This window comes from Phragmites australis, chromosome 22 (assembly GCF_958298935.1).
Source record: "Phragmites australis chromosome 22, lpPhrAust1.1, whole genome shotgun sequence".
Classification (NCBI taxonomy): domain Eukaryota; kingdom Viridiplantae; phylum Streptophyta; class Magnoliopsida; order Poales; family Poaceae; genus Phragmites; species Phragmites australis.
The window spans coordinates 5,138,963-5,159,637 of NC_084942.1; the positions used below are offsets into that span (position 1 = coordinate 5,138,963).

Genomic DNA, 20,675 nt, shown 5'->3' on the forward strand with positions numbered 1-20,675 from the left:
CTATATATACACAATAGCCATCATAGTTTAGGCTTGAGTTTTGCTTAGATTATTTTGTTTTATACAGTTTCGTCGCTTGTTCGGTTTGTAGAACCCCAACTCGAGTACTTCATTGGTAGTTAGCAATATTTAGATTGCATCTACCTGTTCTTGCTTGTGTTCCCGATTCGCTTGCAGGAAAAGCCTTATTGGAGAGATCAACCGCGTATTGGCACAGTTGATAACTATGGAATAGTTGTGTAGTGGTTGCGAGGGTTCTCGATCTGTTCTGTTTAGAGCCTTTTGATCATCAACGCCGAAACTCCACTAATCAACTGATCATATTACCTTTCAAAAGATCGGGCAAACGCGCATCAATTTACACCCATGAGAGCCATGCTTGGAGTTTTTTCATAACAACTAGGTTCTCTCCAGTTTTTGTTTCCGCTTTGTTTTGAGGTGCGTTGGATGACTAGAATAGGCGAAGGCCATCAAACAAATTTATGAGGCACCTATTCACCCCTTTCTCTAGTTGTCGTTCTCGATCCTACAATTGATATTAGAGTCAATTTGATCACTTGTTGAGCTTAACCGGCTTTGTGATCCGAAGGCGACAATGGAGAGATATAGGAAGATTCTGCTATTTGAAGGTCATGACTTTTCTTATTGGAAGGTGCACATTGAGGCTTATCTTCTGAGCCAAGGAAGTGCAATATGGGAGGTTGTAGACTCCGACTATGAGAATTCTGTTGCTAGTACTTCTAAAGCCTAAATTGAACAATATGATGACAACAACAAAGCTCAAGATATATTGTTCACCAGCTGAGTCGTAATGCATTTGACAGAGTCCAACACCTCTGTACCGCTCATAAGATTTGGTCCACTCTTAGTGTCTTTCATGAGGGCACTAACCAAATCAAGGCTCAGCGCCAAAGCACATATAACCATGAATATCGGATGTCCGTGCAAGGCCCTAGAGAGTCATTGGATGCTATGTTTGATTGATTTGATAGGATTATTAGCAATCTTAGATCAACAAGAGTTTTGCACTACTCTGACCATGAGAGGGAGATCAAGCTTCTCTATGCTCTTGACCGTAGCATATGGGAAGTAAAGATCACGAGCATTGAAGAGTCATCTAGTTATGACACGTTGATATATGATGAACTCTTCAGTAAGCTCAAATCCACCGAGATAGCCAAGACGACAAGAATAGGCCTAGGAAACCCTTTGCCTTAGAACATGGCGTTGGTTTCAGAACCTAGTGGTGGTAGTCCTATTGGAGTTGGATTTTCTTGTGCTAACCCTTCACCTAGTGGCTTTGCTTTGTCTTCTTTGGTTTCTATCAAAGAGGAGCAGGTGGACACACTTGATGATGAAGATCTTGCTTTGATTGTGAAGAAGTTCACCCACTTCTACAATAACAGAAGGGACCAGAGGAGAGGTAGTTCTCTTGCTTGTTATGAGTGTGGTAATACCATTGATTTCAAGGCGGATTGCCCAAAGCTTAAGAAGAAGGAAGATTGCGGCCACGACCATGACAAGCACAAGGAAAACAAGAAGCCCTTCTTCAAGAACCACGATAAGTTGGCCAAAAAGGTGGCCAAGGTTGCATCTCGAGTTTTTGTGATGGTGCTTAGTGACGTTGACACTTCCTCAAGCGAGGAGGAAAGCTTGGAGGATGAGGAGCTACCCATGAAGAATAAGAATAAGAACAAGGACTTAACCAGCATTTGCTTCTGGTGGACAACAACAACAGCGACCTCGAGCTTGATTCTTCTGAGGTATCACCCTCATACGACCAGCTTTCTGTCCAGGTCAATACCTTGAATGATGCGCTTGTTAGCTAGGATAGATTGCTCTAGAAAGTAGTTCGTGAAGTCAAGGAACTCAAGTCTAGGATATAATGCTCATCTTCTTAGCTTGAGTTGCTTAGTTCTAGGTCCAAGGATAAGGAGTGTGATAGTTGTCTTATGGTCATGAGTGAGCTTGCTGAGCTTCAGACTCTTCATGTTTAAGTCGTCAGTCGGCTTGAGACTGCCGAGAAGAAGCTTCTTGAGGAGGAGTTAGACCTACTCTCTTAGGTGCTTGAAAGAATTACCCTTTACTCTCAAAGGATGTTGATGTGAAAGCCAAGCGTATAAAGGAGCTAGAGTCTAGATTGGAGAGTGATGAGTGTTCTAAGGATATACAGCCAAACTATTCCACCTGTATCATCCTTAAGGACCAGCTGGGTTAGAGGGCAAGTGGAAAAGCTCATGGCCGAGAATGAGTATCTTATTTCTCTTGTGGAGAAATACTCAGAAGGCAAGGGCAAGATGAACTTGATTTTGGCTAAGACCAAAATATGCGTAGGTAAGATGGGTTTAACTTTGGGGTGGAGTTTTGAAATGGTGGATTACAATGGGGATGTAAAGATTGTTTTCACCACACCTACTACCCTTGAGGCTGAGAAATCCAAGATCAATATCACACCACAACTCACGAAGAAGAAACTCACACCACAGCCCACAAACAAGAAATCCACGCCACAACCCAAGAGAGCACCATAGCCAAAGATGAAAGTCTCTGTGAAAGAACCTAGAGTGACCGACAGTCCAGCTTCTCAGAGACGCTACCACTGCACCTACTGCTAGAGAGAGGGTCACCTAGTTGGGTTTTGCTTTCGCCGTAGAAGGGATGAGCGGTGTGAGTGGGAGTGGAGTACTCGGGACATGTACCTCCCCTCTTTTGGTATACATGAGCATTTTTCTCGCTCTTACTCATGAGGTTTCAGTGCTTATTAGTTTCCTCCTAGAGGTGTTACTCGACATGGATCTTACCATCATTCATATGGTTTTGGTTCACATTTAAGAGGATTTGAGTTGCAGCGCTTTGGCGGACCACGGTTTCCCTGTTGGAGAACTCACCCTCAGCGCACTAGTATTGATTTACATGCACCTGCTTCTACTACTTCAGGGCAGATGACCTAGTACTGAATTCCTAAGAGATTTTTTGTCTAACCCTAGTACTGGGCCATCCACCTATTATTATTCTTATATGTAGGTGATAGGCAGAGGCCTGGAGAACAAGTGGTTCATCGACTCCGGTTGTTCGCGCCATAGGACAAGAGATGCATCATGGTTTTCTAGCCTCACCCCGACTAAGCAATATAAGTACATCACATTCAGGAATGACAAAAAAAAGGTAGAGTGAAGGCCAAAGGTATGGTAAGAGGGAGTGAGAATTTCACTCTCAAGGATGTGGCTTTGGTAGAGCATCTAGGATACAACTTGCTTTCTGTATCTCAGTTGTTTGATGAGGGTTTGGAAGTGCGTTTCAAGCACAATGCTTCTCTAGTTCTTGATTCCTCGGGCACTTTATTTTGTCAGATTTCTAGAGTTGGTAGAATTTTTGGAGCTAATTTTTATAAGTCTTTTGGTTCTTCTCGATGTCTGATTGTTCAACTCTCTTCTGAGCTTTGGATGTGGCATAAGAGATTAGGGCACATGAGTTTTGATTTGCTCACTCGTCTGAGTGCCCTAGGCTTGATCCGAGGATTACCTAGGCTCAAGTTTGCGAAGAATCTTGTTTGTGCTCCTTGTCGGCATGACAAGATGGTTGCCTCCTCTCACCCACCAGTCAATCTGATGATGACTGAACGACCAGGAGAACTTCTCCATATGGACACTGTTGGTCCTTCCCGGGTTTGTTTGATGGGTGGGAAGTGGTATGTACTTGTCATTGTTGATGACTACTCTCGCTACTCTTGGGTCTTCTTTCTTGTGAGCAAGGATGAAGTGTTCTCACACTTTCAGAGCTTAGCTTTAAGATTGTTCAAAAAACTCCCTGGTGCATTGAAAGTAATTCACAGTGATAATGACACCGAATTCAAAGAGCTTAGCTTTGAGATTGTTCAAAGAACTATCTCTTTGATGCTTTTTGTCTTGAACATGGCATTGAGTATCAATTTTTTGCCCCATGTGTTCCTTAGCAAAATGGCGTGGTTGAAAGAAAGAATCAAACTTCAGTGGAGATAGCTAGGACAAACCCGAATGCCCAAACAGGCTAAAATACTAACTCAAACCCTAACCTGACGGGTGCCCGTCGGGTTTCAAGCGCCCATCGGGTAGGGCAGGGAAGCGGGGCGGCATGGTTGGGCAGAGCGGGGCAGCGGTAGGTCGATGCAGTCAGGCGAGGTGGGGCGACTCTGGAGCGGGGTGGCGCCGGGGAGGGGTTGGAGCGGCGACAGCGGGTTGGCGTGGATGAATGACGCTGGGGAGGGGCCAAGCCAGGATGGGGAGGTGCTGGGGAGGGGCAGGCCAGGGTGTGATGGTGCCTAGGAGGGGGCTGGGCAGCCAACAATGGCAGAGCGGTGACAGTGGGCAGGTGTGGCTGGGAAGCGACGGGGAGGGGCGGGGCACCAGTAGAGCGGTGGTAGTGGGCCGGTGTGGCCAGGCGGTGCCGGGGAGGGGGTAGGCTAGTGCGGGGAGGCATGGGGGAAGGGGCAGGGCAACGCTAGGGAGTGGGCGGGGCACCCTCAGAGCGGCAGTAGCAGGCGATCAACACTGGTACAGAGAGAGAGAGAGAGAGAGAGAGAGAGAGAGAGAGAGAGATGGAGAGATAGAGAGGAGTGTTGGCCTGTTAGGCTTCCACACACTGGCCAGTGAAAGAGAGGAGTGATGGAGAAAGGATATATGGAAAGTTGGGCTGGTAAATGGATTGAATGGACTGGTGGAAAGTGAAAATTAAATAACTCGTACAAGATTTTATGGGTACCCAACCCGCAGGCGAATTCAGAAACCTGAGCCCAACCCAGCCCATTTTAGGTACCTGACCTGCCAGACCCATGGGCGAAAATTTGGATCCGAACCCAGACCCGTTGGGCACAAAACTCACGGGTACCTAAGTCCATGGGTCTAATTGTCAGCACTAATAGGACTCCTAGGAAGTTTTGGGCAGAGACCATTAGCACAGCGTGCTACATCTCCAATCGGATTTTCTTACGCTCGATCTTGAATATGACTTCTTATGAGTTGTGCTTTGGGAGGAAGCCGAAGGTTTCTCACTTGAGAGTTTTTTGTTGCCAGTGCTTCATCCCAAAGTGTGGCAATCTTGTCAAGTTCAAGTCGCGTTCTTCCGATAGGATATTCTTAGGGTATTCTCTTCATGGTCATTCTTACAGGGTTTATAATCTTGACACTAACACTATCATGGAATCCTCTGATGTGACTTTTGATTAATCAACCCCGTGTGCTTGTTCTACTTTCGAGTGTGCAGGTGATAATGAGATTGGCGAAAGCATCTTCGTAGATGAAGACCTTCCAGCCCTTAGTAATGATGAGGATAATTCACTACTTTCTTCCATCACACTTGTTCCCGAGCTGGCTCCTGCTTCTTCTACACTAGCAGAAGGTCCTGCAGCCTTTACTTCCACTTCAGCTACTTTCGAGCCTACACCAGCTACATTTGAGGGGGAGGTGGTCTCACAATGTGAGGCCCCTGGGCACATTCAGCGGATACATCCCCCTTAATAGATGATCGACAACCTAGGTGAGAGGGTAATAAGATCCAAATCTGTTCATCATGCTCATTTTACTGATTCTGCATCTATTGCTTCATTTTAGCCCCATGATGTTGAACACTCTCTTTCTTATTCAAATTGGGTCAATGCCATGCATGAAGAACTAGAAAAATTTAATAAAAACCAAGTTTGAGTCCTTGTAGAGCCACCCCGAAATGTTCACACCATAGACACCAAATGAGTTTTCAAAAACAAACAAGAGGAGGATGGATCTTTAGTGAGAAAAGGTTAGACTTGTGGCTCAAGGTTTCACTCAAATAGAGGGGATAGACTTTAGAGAGACCTTTGCACTAGTAGCTAGACTAGAAGCCATTAGGATATTCCTTGCTTCTAGAACGTCTTAAGGTTTTAAGTTATACCAAATGAATATCAAAAGTGCTTTCCTAAATGGGTTTATGGAGGAAGAGGTCTATGTCAAGAAACCCCCCAGCTTTGAGCACCCCAAATACCCACATAGAGTATACAAACTTCAGAAAACTTTGTATGGCTTAAGCAGGCACCTAGTGCTTGGTATGATAGGCTTAAGTCCTTGTTAAAGCATGGGTATCTGATGGGGTCGAACTTTATTCACCATTAGGCATGACAATGACTTCCTACTTGTTCAAATATACATGGATGATATCATTTTTTGTGGCTCTTCTCATGCTCTTGTGGCCAAGTTTGCATAAACTATGGCCCTGTTTGGGACAACTTAATTCTGTATAGCTTTTCAGAGAAGCTCTGCCTGGAACACTTACACCCATTGTACAAACTTAATCTCCTAAGATTAAACTATGTACCACATGGAACATGCCAAGTACCACTAAGGCTTGGCTACAACCACTTTTCACACTAAGGCCAACAACTCAAAAGGTTAAATCTAAAACACATTTTAGATACACCAGACTCCAAAGACGAACTCTCAACACAAAGCCATCCCGCACTAAGCACATTGAGCACTTGACACAACAATCAAGCAACGCTTTCAGCAGTCCCTCTTAATAGTATGGCTATCGATCATATAATCCGATCTCCCACCAAACTCCTTGAGATCGAAAAACTAGAAAACCTATTCTAGTTATACCTTTGCCTTGAGACATCCCATCAGACTTGACGAACACATCATCCAAACCCCGATGCGCGTCATAGCTCTTCAAGGCTCATCATCAACTCCTCTTCTCTTGATGATGATGATCATCCTCGCTTCCCATCTCGATCCTCTCTTGATCTTTTTGAAGCTTGATGAAGTTCACTTGATTGCTTCTCATGCACCAAGCATGGAAGACTTCTCTTTTCATGTCATATTCATTTGGTTCACCACCAAGCATGAACCACAAGCATCAAGCGTATAAGTTGTCTACTAAGCTTGTCTTGATCTTGCTCTACCAACTTGGCATATTGAATATCTTCATTCAACTCATGCTTCTTATAGAACCTAACCCCAACTCACTCTCAAGCACAAAATATATGGGTTAGTCCATAAAACCAAACTGACAACTTTATACCCTAAGTCACTTAATCTCCACAAGTGATTAGACCTTCATTCTTTATTATCAATCTTCATGTGGAACCTAACCCCAGTCACTCTCAAGCACATAGCACATGGGTTAGTTCATAAAACTTAATTAACAATCTCATACCTTTAGTCACTTAATCTCCACAAGTGACTTAGCCTTCACGCTTATTGTCAATCTTCATGAGCTTCTCTTTCATCTCATGAGCATCATTTAGAGCTCATTCATCTAGATGCGTCTATCTTGGTCACATGGCATTTGTCAATGAATCCATGCTTATCTTCCATGCATCACCTTCTCAACACAATTGTTAGTCTATAGGTATTGTCATTAATTACCAAAATCACACTTAGGGGCTAGATAAACCTTCAAGACTCCGAGCATGTCATACAGACTCCAGGAAAAGACGTCCGTGTTCGCCTGGAGGAAAGTGATGAATGTGAGTTCCTATTTTGGGTCCAAGGCGGCCCCTATTTGGACCATCCTAGATGGGTCGGTATCATTTAGGAATACTGCTTTGAGCCTATCGGTAGGGTCAGTGATGACGCTGAACTTCTCTGGGTGACCACTTGGTCATATGTCCCTGGGTCGTGACCCAGGAGTTAGCTCTACCATATTGAGGCTCCTCTTATCACAGTGCAGGGCCATCTTCTGATTGCCCACTATGGTAATGGCTCCCTTAAGGCCTGGGATCTTGATTATTTGGTATGCATAGTGGGCGATGGCCATGAACTGGGCCATCGTTGACTGACCTAGGATCGTCTTATATGCGGTCCCAAAGTTAGCCACATCGAACATGACTATTTCGGTCCTGAAGTTGCTTGCTGAACCAAATGTGATGGGTAGTTCGATCTGCCCCAATGGCTTGGTCGAAGAACCAAGGGAGGAGATGGCTTCAACGCACTCCTTGGGATCTACAGGGCGTCTAGAGCATCAGTGAAGAGGAGGTTGATTGAACTCCCCTCATCGACTAGTATGCGGCCCATATGCACATTGTGCATCGTGGGCTCCACCACGACAGGGGTATCGTCGAAGGAATTTGACGCATGTAGGGTGGTCGGACTAGCTAAACGTGATGGGGACCTCCGACCACTTCCGTCACGAACTCGAACCCGACATGGTCACACATACCTCGCGGAACACCGACTTATATTCCCTATCCGAGGAGTATGTCGTGACTCTCCCTAAGATACGGTGAATGATGTACTCCACCTGTTGGAATCCCAGAGACAATTAGTCGAGGTTGGCCTCATCCTCACCATCGTTGTTGTGCTTGGGCTTGCACTCCCCGAGCTCCTAGTCGATAATGCCTTGCACAACCTTGCATTCGGTCAAGTCGTGGGCGTCGGTGCGGTGGATCAAGTAGTAGCCTCTGCCCTTCTTCCTGCCCTTATTCTCGAAGCATTGGTGCAGTTGGCTGGTTTGCTCGATAGCCATGACATCATGCGGTCCAGCCTTGCGCTTGTTTTTTTTCTCCTTCTGGTTGACTCCTTTGGAAGAGACGGGCTGGTCGGAGGGTAGCTGAGACTTCCCACTGATCTGGCGCTCTTGAGCCAGCGGCTTGCAGGCATTTGTCTGCGAGCTCAAAGAGCTGAGTGGAGCTCCGGACCTCCTTAGTGGCTGGCTTTTCAACCATCTTCTGGTCTCTGATCCCCTCCAGAACGCTACAACCATAGACTCACACGTAATCTTTGGAATGGTGTTCTGGCATTCGGTGAAACACCAAATGTAGTCTCGCAACGACTCACTATGCCACTGCCTGACCTAATACAGGTCATCCTCGACCCTTGGTCAGGTGTAGTCCCTTTGAAGTTGGTGATGAACTAGTCGCACATGTCTTCCTAGGACCAGACCGACCCGTGGGGTAGATTCATCCCATGGGGTTAGGGAGGTTAGGAAGTAATTTGCCATGACCTTCCCGTTGCCTCCCACGACCTACACCATGGTGGTGTAGATCTGCAGGAAGTCCTCTAGGTTGGTCAAACTATCATATTTTTGGCTAGTTTTGGCTAGAACTTGTCTGGCCAGCGCACCTCTTGTAGTCGAACCGATAGAGCATTGCACCTTGTTCCATAACGAGGAGCCGCTCACTGATTGGTGGCCGCATGAGATCAGGGGGAGAGCTAATGGTCTCGCTGATGGAGCTGGAGTGCCCGATCTTTCGGTGAGAGGGATAACTTCGATTTGTGGAGGAGGTGACTCTCGCGATCCGACTACGAACGAACAGGTCGTGGCGCCTTAGCAATCGCTGAACCAACTCCAAATGGTTATTGACCTTGCTGGTGGCAAGATCAACCTGAACACGAGGTTCTATTCCTGCAAGCAATCGAAGAACAAGCAAGAACAAGATGAAGGCAAAACTGAATATCAATCGCTCACGAATTGGGGTTCACAATGGCTGTCCACAGGTGGCCGCTGAGCACAACTGCAGCACAGGACGTTTGCACAATGGCTAAACTTATCAAAGAAAACCCAAGCAAAAGAGGGGGCGCAGCCCCTGGCTAAATAGGGGGAGGAGGCGTGAGGAAGGTAGGCGCCCAGCCTGCCCACAAGGCAGGGAATAGGCGCCCAAACAGCCACACGCCATCTCCTTGATCCCCTTTCCTGATTTAGATGGCGCAGCACCTTCCTGGTTATTTCTTGACAAAACTAAAAACACATAGGTGGCCAGCACCTAGACATTATTCTGGGCAGGTTCATCATGAGCATAGATGGCGCATGCACTTAGGAAACTTCTGGTCCTTCATTCTTCAAAATCATCACGAAGTTTAATTCACGTGCACGAGCTCGAGTGAGTGGTCCTGGTGGCACCTGTGCTGGTTCAGTTGGAGTAGCCATTCCCGTGTCGGGGTTGATGTCCTCATTATCCTCCCCTTCTTGAATCGAAGTTGTCCTCGACGGCAGCTCCTCATCCTCGCCCGCATATGGTTTCAAATCTGCAACATTAAAACTAGAGGAAACACCATATTCTGCAGGCAGGTCAAGTATATAAGCATTATCATTAATTTTCTTTAACACCTTGAAGGGACCAGCAGCACGTGGCATCAGCTTAGACCTGCGCAAAGTAGGAAAGCGATCCTTGCGCAAATGCAACCAAACCAAGTCACCAGGTTCAAAAGTAACAAGTTTACGTCCTTTACTACCAACAGCCTGATTTTTAGCATTAGTGTGCGCAATGTTCTGCTGCGTTTGCTCATGGATGTCCAACATTTGTTTAACACGTGCAACAGCATCTACATGTTGGGCGTTCAAAGGATCAAAGGACAGCAAGTCAATTGGCGCCCGTGGAATGTAACCATAGACAACCTGAAAAGGGCACATTTTCGTGGAGGAATGTGTAGCACGATTGTAAGCAAACTCGACATGGGGCAAGCAATCCTCCCAAAGTTTCAGATTCTTGTCTAACACAGCCCTAAGCATGGTAGATAAGGTTCTGTTCACAACCTCAGTTTGCCCATCTGTTTGTGGGTGACAAGTGGTGCTGAAAAGCAATTTAGTTCCTAGTTTATTCCAAAGAGATCTCCAAAAATGACTTAGGAACTTAGCATCGCGATCTGAGACTATTGTATTTGGAACACCATGTAAACGAATAATCTCACGAAAGAACAATTCAGCAACGCTGCTAGCATCATCAGTTTTATGACATGGTATGAAGTGAGCCATTTTAGAGAATCGATCAACAACCACAAAGATACTATCCCTCCCCTTCTTAGTTCGAGGTAAGCCCAAAACAAAATCCATAGAAATATCGAGCCAAGGAGAAGTAGGGACAGGTAACGGCATATACAAACCGTGGTTGTTCAGGTGTGACTTAGCTTTCTGGCACGTGGTGCAGCGTGCAACAAAGCGCTCCACGTCGCGGCGCATCTGGGGCCAAAAGAAGTGTGCGGCCAGAATCTCCTGTGTCTTGTAGACGCCAAAGTGTCCCATGAGGCCGCCACCATGCGCTTCCTGCAACAGCAAAAGACGAACCGAGCTTGCTGGAATACATAGCTTGTTAGCGCGGAACAAGAACCCATCGTTTACATGGAATTTACCCCATGGTTTACCATCCTTGCAATGCATCATGATGGCCTTAAAATCAGGATCATCGGCGTATTGTTCTTTCACAGTTTGTAAGCCAAAAATTTTAAAGTCTAACTGGAACAGCATGGTGTATCTACGCGACAAAGCATCAGCAATAATGTTGTCTTTCCCGTTCTTGTGTTTGATGATGTAAGGAAAAGACTCTATGAATTCTACCCACTTAGCATGCCGACGGTTCAGATTGGTTTGGCTACGAATATGTTTTAAAGCCTCATGATCAGAATGAATAATAAACTCGCGAGGCCATAAATAATGCTGCCAAGTTTGTAGAGTGCGAACCAAAGCGAAAAGTTCTTTGTCATAAGTTGAATAATTCAGACTAGCACCGCTTAATTTTTCGCTAAAGTAAGCCACTGGTTTTCCCTCTTGAAGCAAAACACCGCCCAACCCAATACCACTAGCATCGCATTCAAGTTCAAACATCTTATTGAAATCAGGAAGCTGTAGTAAGGGGGCATGTGTCAACTTATCTTTTAGGATGGTGAATGCCTCTTCTTGTGCCGTACCCCAAGAGAAAGGAATGCCCTTTTTGGTGAGCTCATGCAACGGGGCGGCAATGGAGCTGAAATCACGCACAAACCGTCGGTAGAATCCTGCAAGCCCAAGAAAACTCCGAATCTGCGTAACTGTCGTCGGCGTGGGCCAGCTCTGGATGGCGTCAATTTTGCTGCTGTCCACCTCAATGCCCTGTGGAGTAACAACATAGCCAAGAAACGACACACGTTGTGTGCAGAAGTTGCACTTTTCCAAGTTACCAAATAAACGGGCAGCGCGCAAAGCATCAAAAACAGCACGCAAATGTTCCAAATTCTCTTCCATAGACTTGCTGTAAATCAGAATATCGTCGAAATAAACAACCACAAACAGTCCTATGAACGGCCTCAAAACTTCATTCATTAAGCGCATAAATGTGCTGGGAGCATTAGTCAATCCAAACGGCATAACTAACCATTCATATAAGCCAAATTTTGTTTTAAATGCCGTTTTCCATTCATCCCCAAGTTTCATTCTAATCTGGTGGTACCCGCTACGCAAATCGACCTTGGAGAATATAACAGCACCGCTAAGCTCATCAAGCATATCATCAAGGCGAGGTATAGGATAGCGATAACGAATCGTGATATTGTTAATCGCGCGACAATCTACGCACATGCGCCAGGTACCATCCTTCTTTGGAACAAGTAAAACAGGAACAGAGCAAGGGCTAAGAGACTCACGAATGTAGCCCTTATCAAGTAACGCTTGGACTTGGCGCTGAATCTCCTTTGTTTCAGCGGGATTGGTACGGTACGGGGCGCGGTTGGGAAGCTGGGCGCCTGGGATGAGGTCGATCTGGTGCTCAATGCCGCGAATGGGAGGAAGACCTGGTGGTAACTCCTTCGGAAACACATCGGCATAGTCCTGCAAAAGCTTAGTAACAGCAGGGGGTATGTCCAAAGATGGCGCATCATCTAGTGAAAACAGCACATGAGAGCATACAAGCGCATAGCATGGCAGATTATCATCACGTACTTCATCGAAATCAGATTTAGTGGCTAGCAAAACAGGAGCTTTCAGTTTAATCTCGTTTTGTATGTGCGGTTGCTGCTGGTGTTGTTTAGCTCTAGCGATGTCATCTTTTACAATCTGTTCAGGGGTCATTGGATGAAGAATTATTTTCTTGCCCTTAAACATCAAAGAGTAATGGTTTGTGCGACCATGATGTAAACTATCCGTATCATATTGCCAAGGCCTACCGAGCAGCAACGAACAGGCTTCCATGGGAACAACATCGCAATCGGCATAATCATGATAGGACCCCATAGAGAAATGAACACGTACCGAGCGTGTTACCTTGAGTTTGCCGCCCTGGTTTAGCCATTGAATATGGTAGGGGTGTGGGTGTGGGCGCGTTGAGAGAAACAACTTCTCCACCAGATCCGTGCTTGCCAAGTTGTTGCAGCTGCCGCCGTCAATAATGATGCGAACAGATCGTTCTTGCACAACGCCTTTGGTGTGGAACAAGGTGTGGCGCTGGTTGTGCTCTGGTTGTGCAACCTGCGTGCTGAGAACGCGCTGCACAACAAGACTCTCATACTTGTCGGCGTCAGTGGCAGCCACATGTTCTTCTTCGGTTCCTGCAACGTCAGTGGCAAGCATAGCATATATGGTTTCTTCGGAATCACTAGCTGAAGAATACTCACCATTGTCACGTATAATCAGCGTGCGCTTGTTGGGGCAGTCCCGTATCACGTGACCAAAACCTTTGCAGCGATGGCATTGAATGTCCTTGGTGCGTCCAGAGGAAGAGGCGCCCTTTGTTGCTTGATGTGGCGCTGGAGTTTTTGCTGCTGCCTTGTCACTCGGAGTGCCGCTAGGTGGAGATGGCGCTGCTGGGTGTGACACGGCCACAGGCTTAGGGGCTGAGTGGAACGACGTGGTGCGACCTGCAAAAGAGTTAGCATGTGTCCTCGCGTGTCGTCCCTGCACTTCACGTTCAGCTTTGCAAGCAAGATGGAACAAACGAGTAATATTATTGTACTCCTTATAATCAAGCACATCCTGAATTTCACGGTTTAAACCACCCAAAAAACGTGCCATAGCAGCATCATTGTTCTCAACTAAACCACAACGAAGCATAACAGTTTGCAGCTCCTGATAGTACTCTTCAACAGAGTTTGTACCTTGCCTTAAACGCTGTAGTTTATTAAGCATATCGCGAGCATAATATGAGGGAACAAATCTGTGGCGCATGAGAACTTTTAAAGCATCCCAAGTGGTAGGAATTTCAGTGGGATGTTTGCTGCCATGTTCGCGCCACCAAATAGAAGCAAAATGGGTAAACTCACTAGTAGCAGCTCTAACTTGATGTTGTGCAGGAAAAGCATGACATGCAAATTTTTGATCAACAGCAAGTTCCCACTCAAGATAAGCATCAGGATCATATTTACCATTGAATTCAGGTATAGTGAGTTTAATTTTAGAGAAAGAATCATCCTGGTTACGTACCACACGACGAGGTCCTCGCCGGCGACGACGGTCCTGAGCGTCATGCTCGGTGTCGCCACCATAATCAGTGTCGCCCTGTACCTCACCAAGCTGCTGGGACAACTCCTCAAGCCGTGTCATGATGGTGTCGAGGCTGGTGTTGGTGGTGGCTTGGGCGGTTTTTAATTCCTGGAGCGCCGAACCGGCTTCAATTTGTGCTGTTTCAAGCTGACCAAGGCGCTCGTTGGTGACGTGAATGTCTTCAGCGAGGCCATCAACTTGGAGGCGCATTTGTCGCTCAAAATGCTGTATGATGCGCTTGGTACGAGGGGACTGTGGCATGGCGATCGCATCAGCTTGATCCCCCGAGGATCCTGCCATTGTTAGTGCAAAGAACAAGAGAACAAGGAACAAAATAGTATGTCCTACAGCTAGTGGAATGGGTTGCTGAACAGGGCGCTCAAACTAAAACCGTTATCAAGTTCTTACCCGTTCTTACCAAGCCAGCAGGGGTGACCTGCAACCAGCGGTGCAACCGATGAAGCTTGGATAGAGCGATTGCCAGAGGACACAACCTGCACGCTGTAGGGATTTGTGGAGCTATAGGAAAGTTTTACGTGGGAGCAAGGATTAGCACAATCAATCAGCAAATGCAAAGTTGAATAAGAGTGCAAACACGTAGCAAATGCTGCTGGAACCAAGTGAAAAACCGAACAGAATAGAGGCAAAGGAGGCGCGCAAAGGTGGAGAGGGCGCACCAAATCCCTGAACTAGGAAGGGGGCGCACAAGCTAGGATGTTGCTGCCTTCCAAAATCGAAGAGCCTGAATTAGAAAGCTGGGGCGCACCAAATATGGAGGTTCTGCTTGCCAAAAACAAAGATGCTGGATGAAGATATGGGGCGCACCAAATCGATTGCACTTCTTACACTTTCCCTTTTTTTTTTTGATTCTGCACCGTGCCTTTTCTTCTGTCCTTTTTTTTTTTTGATAACCAGATCAGGCGCCCCAAAATTTCCAAGCAGAAATGATCAAAACTTGCCAAAACGAAACCAGCAGGGGGGCGCACAAGATATGCTTTCCAAAACGAACCAAGCACAAATGGCAGGAAACCAACAGCAGCAATTAACTTCCAAAACAAGGAGGGGGGGGAAACGCACCAGATTTGGTGGGATGGTTCTGATCTGGGTGGAACAGGGGGAGGGAAGAACGTGGTATGGATGAACGAAAGAAGAACGGCGGTGAACAGTGGAGACACGGAGCGACCAGCAACAAGTGACGCAAATGCACGCAAATTCAACAACACAAGATTACTGAATGAAAGTGCAAGGCCAAATGGTTCGGGGACAAGGTTCTAACCTGAATTTTTTTTTTTGTAGCTTTTCTGGTGGACGATAGGACGATGAACAACTCTCAAACTAAAGGGATAAAACTCGATAAAACTCACCAATCAACCTGTAATCTGATACCACTTGATGGAGCTGGAGTGCCCGATCTTTCGGTGAGAGGGATAACTTCGATTTGTGGAGGAGGTGACTCTCGCGATCCGACTACGAACGAACAGGTCGTGGCGCCTTAGCAATCGCTGAACCAACTCCAAATGGTTATTGACCTTGCTGGTGGCAAGATCAACCTGAACACGAGGTTCTATTCCTGCAAGCAATCGAAGAACAAGCAAGAACAAGATGAAGGCAAAACTGAATATCAATCGCTCACGAATTGGGGTTCACAATGGCTGTCCACAGGTGGCAGCTGAGCACAACTGCAGCACAGGACGTTTGCACAATGGCTAAACTTATCAAAGAAAACCCAAGCAAAAGAGGGGGCGCAGCCCCTGGCTAAATAGGGGGAGGAGGCGTGAGGAAGGTAGGCGCCCAGCCTGCCCACAAGGCAGGGAATAGGCGCCCAAACAGCCACACGCCATCTCCTTGATCCCCTTTCCTGATTTAGGTGGCGCAGCACCTTCCTGGTTATTTCTTGACAAAACTAAAAACACATAGGTGGCCAGCACCTAGACATTATTCTGGGCAGGTTCATCATGAGCATAGATGGCGCATGCACTTAGGAAACTTCTGGTCCTTCATTCTTCAAAATCATCACGAAGTTTAATTCACGTGCACGAGCTCGAGTGAGTGGTCCTGGTGGTGCCTGTGCTGGTTCAGTTGGAGTAGCCATTCCCGTGTCGGGGTTGATGTCCTCATCACTCGCGGCCTAGGTGATGGGATGGAGGAGACCAATGCCTCCCTACATGAGGAAGGTAAGTTATAGGGCCACTTGCCATTCTCCCACTCTCAGCGGGCACATTCCTCCTGCTCCCGGATGGCCTTCTAGCCCCGGATTACAACATGGAGGTCGCTGCGATGGAGCAAGTCACGTAGGTCAGCAGGCGGACTGCCCCAGCTTGATGAAGGTCACCTCGTACTCCATGTCGCCAAGGGAGTGTGGATTTCCTCCTACAGCGAAGCCCATCGTGACCCCGACCGGCCATGATCCCGACCGTTCCTTACAAAGGATGGGGCAGCCACTACCACGGTCTGGTGCCATGTTGTCTCTACTAAGAGGGCGAGATCACATAGCCATGGTGCCACCGGTAAACCTTTCGGTACCGCCACGAGTGGATCACTGAGAAGTACCCGCGCAGTCTGCAGGTTCTACGCGGGGGTCATGGCCTCGTAGTTGAACTGCTGACCGTGGAACAGCGAAGCATCACGAGGGGAGGAGCTCCTGGTGTTTGTGTTCCTCATGAGGCATGATGGCCTTGATGAGAATGCCGCCATGATCTCCTCTTCACGTGAGTGCTCCTTCGAGCGACGTTGCTGTTGCTGGGGCAAGGTAGGACCTCCCCTATGCCTGGTGTCGGTTGGGTTTCATTCTTAGCCTATGGCCTGGGGTTCACCTCCAGTTCTTGCAACACGAGCGTCGTTGTTGCCCCCTGCTGCATAGGCCACCATGCAAACCTCCTGCTCGGGCTCATAGTCCTCGGGCTCCGATTCAGTATCCCATGCTTGGAGAACACTAGGCTTGTTTGGATCATATCCCATGACAAAGACCCTACGATACCGGGGTCCTCAAAACGGGAGTCCGAAGCAGTCGAGGATCTGGTCACAGGTAGCACAACCATAGTATCAATGCATGCAGAAACGTGAAAAACACGCCTCTACCTAGCACGCCAACTATCGAGGGGGTGATCCCTGGTAATAATCTAGGGTATACTGGACAACGTGCGTGTTGATCTGCATTTTTCCTATATGCGTGTATCAATCTGGACTCAAGAACATCGAGGTTTATCCAGGTTCATACCTTCCGTGAGATAATAGCCCTACGTCTTGTGTATTGTCTTATGAAATGGGTGAACTTGTTACATAATGAATGACCCCCCCCCCCCATAAACACGATCTCAACCCCTTTATATATCGGAGGGAAAGATGCATAAATAATCAGACCGTGCCAAAACCCTATGATAGACCTACCCATGACGGAGCCAACTACCCCTAACACATCATAACGTATGATAGACATGCCTGCCCTGCTCTGATCATCCTACGCATCCCATACCATCACCAAACACCGTCATGCTCACCCGTCAGACCATTCTGCGGTATTAATGCTACAGGATAGGTCACTATAATTCCACACCGCCCCACGACCATGCCACGCCGAAAACAGGTGCCTGGGGAAGGAAAAAACACTCGAGTAGGCAGCATTAAATAAGACTTAATCGGGTAGGTGGGTACTTGCTTTGCGGCCAGCAAGGGCTAGTCGCAGGACCTCGCTGCACGACCAAAGGGTTGGTCACGCGAGCTTCGCCCTGATCGCACGGTGTGGCTGTGGTCTTGACAATAACTGCTGCACGCCGACACTTCGCGGCGCGAGACCCGCCACGTGGGGCACCTCCTTACTTATTACACTGATAGAATTCAATTTGTATGTACCTACAAACGATTTGCCATGGAACCGGTATGGAAGGCGAAAAGTGAACCAAAATACAAAATCTTTGCAAGGGTGCTCCTCCAAAACAAAATTCTTTCGTAACCAACACTGCCAGCTATGCCTAAATCAGGATGAAACGCTGAAGCACTTGTGCAAGGATTGCTCATTCACGAAACAGGTATGGCTGATACTCACCAACTAATTCTCGATCACAGGTCTGCCGGGCTTCCACGAATCCACAACGATCAGATCATGGTGGAAGAAGGCTCGGCTGGAAATTGATAAGCAACATCGCAAGGTTTTTGATGGAGCTGTGATATATTTCTGGTGGAATATCTGAAAAGAGTGAAACCGGAGAACTTTCCAAGGAGATCACTCATCAGCACTGCAAGGCGCTCACAGGATAAAAGACGACATTGATGTATAGTTTAAGTTTAAGTTTATAGTTGCTTAGTCTGGCTTACTGCAAAGGGCTTATAGTTTAAGTTTAAGTTATAGTTGCTTAGTCTGGCTTAACCCTATGTTGTTTTAGGGGTTCCTGAAAGGCAGTTCATCCTAAATGGGAGTGAACTGTGGACGTTATGAAACGTTTATTTTTTGTCCTCTCTTTATTCCATCTAATATATCCGCGGCAACCCTCTTGCAGGGGTTTTTTTAAAAAAATAAACCAACAGATTTTACTTACTTTTCGCAAGCACCTTTCCTGTATTTATTGGCGTGCAAAATTATTGCACCTCTATCATACCATGACTTGGTGTAGTTTGGATCTGACTTCCATTTCCGTTGATGCTTCAAACTCTGAACAATATAATGGCATGTGAGGATTAATCTCCTTTCCATCTTCGTCAACCTCTGCAGGAGCAAGACCAGCTTTTCGCGCTTCCTCCAATTCAAGTTGCTTCCTATCATCCTCTCGGGACTTGAAAGATACTGTTAGCGCATGCCTTTCCATCGCTTAAGATATGACTCCTCGTAGAAATATTCTATGACAAGTATAACAACAAATCGACAGAAAGTGGATGAATGTATCCTGACTAACTCTGACTAATCAAACAAATTGAACAGTTTTAAGGCGTCCAGTGCGCTTTCTATTCAAACTCATTTGAAATCTTAAACAACAACAACAAATCGACAATGCTAATACTGAGATGTGAAGCAAAGGCAAGAAGATGTCCTCCGCATTGCGCGGGTTGAACCGGAACATCATCGGCCCGTTGCCGCCGGTGGAGAAGAACGTCGTGCCCCCCAGGGCCCACCCCGCCAGTGCCTGGTGGCGGCACCTGACCCTTCAGCCCCTCCTTGACGTACTGGTCATACGCCGCACACTTCTGCGGGTCACGCAACACTAATCAACCGTGAAACATCAGGCACGCATACGACATTGCTGAATTTGACTGAACATGTCATGAGATGAATCCGCAATAGATCTTCTTTGGATGCTTACCTCATATGCCTCTGAGATTTGCTTGAACTTGTTCTCGGCCTCCTTCTTGTTGTTGGGGTTCTTGTCTGGGTGCCACTTCATGGCGAGCTTGTGGTAGGCCTTCTTGAGGTCATCGTCGATGCCACCCTTGTCCACGCCTATGATCTTGTAGTAGTCCAGCTCCATGCTTGCTAGATTCGTATTATCTGACTTTGCCGAAGCAAAGTCACCGGATGAGCAGTGTCATGATATTAGCCCTCCTAAACCGTTAGATTCGGAACGGACGTACTAGATTGTTTACTACAATAGCTCCATGAACATTAGAATCATTACATTATTTTGCTATATTAAATCGCTACAGTAAATAATTGAAGGGTACTATTCACCTAGACTCATATTACTGTACATTCTGGTGGCTTTGCTTCACAACGTCAGAGGATACAAATCTCATGCCTGCTTCCCATCGAGCGCGTACTTGTATATGGCCCGGGCGCACTCCACCTTCTGGCAACCCTCCTCGAACTCACCAAACGCTATGAACAGCTCCTCCGCATCCTCGTCATCGGTAAGAACGTCCGCCGTGCGCTCGTACACACGCCGCGCACTTCGCTTGAAACAGTTGTAGCGGACCGTGCGTGAATTAAAAGAACGTCAGTATGCAAAGTAAATAATAGGTAATTAATAGTATTTTTGGAAGTAAAATGAGATTCAATTTTGCACGATAACTGTCGGAGAGTGAACTCCTGTCGCAGGGATCCCGAGAGACCCCTTTTTAAAGATTCGGCCGGGGGGATGATCCTGAACGAGCTCGTCGGGGAAATAAATGAAAACGGAAATAAATGCAGCGGCTGGTGGTGGGGGAAGATCGACCTAGTGCAAAAGAGATAGATGCACCGGGGTTTAGACAGGTTCGGGCCGCACGGGGGCGTAACACCCTACTCCTGTGTGAGTGCAATATCTTTCCTTGAAGGGAATTCTTCAAGGATGTGCCTGGTTACAAGGGTGTGTTGTCTACAGAGAGCTTGAGGCTCCCGTGTTCTAGCTCTGCTCGAGCTTGTCTGCGATGTTCTTGTTCTATCGTGTTCGTCGCGCTTCTTCTATGTCTCCTGTTTATGCTGTCTTGTCTGACGTGTTCTTTATGTGTTCTCCATCCTTTCCTTTTATAGGCGCACCAACCTCGACTTATCCTGAATGGGAAAGAGGGGGCGCGAGTGCCAAGGTGCCACGGAGAAAGGT

At 47.0% G+C, this 20,675-nt stretch overlaps 1 protein-coding gene and 1 pseudogene across 1 annotated transcript; both read right to left on the reverse strand.

Moving 5' to 3' along the window:
• The window catches only part of LOC133904474 (pre-mRNA-splicing factor SLU7-like), a 41,169-nt pseudogene extending 22,201 nt beyond the window's left edge, over nucleotides 1–18,968 (reverse strand).
• Nucleotides 18,969–19,104: 136 nt separating this feature from the next.
• LOC133904475 (uncharacterized) lies at nucleotides 19,105–19,625 on the reverse strand. Its single transcript, XM_062345994.1, has 3 exons — nucleotides 19,461–19,625; nucleotides 19,213–19,344; nucleotides 19,105–19,125 (listed from the first exon to the last, which is right to left on the reverse strand). Exons 1-3 carry the CDS (start codon nucleotides 19,623–19,625, stop codon nucleotides 19,105–19,107), a joined length of 318 nt encoding a protein of 105 aa, XP_062201978.1.
• Between the last annotated feature and the right edge of the window lie 1,050 nt (nucleotides 19,626–20,675).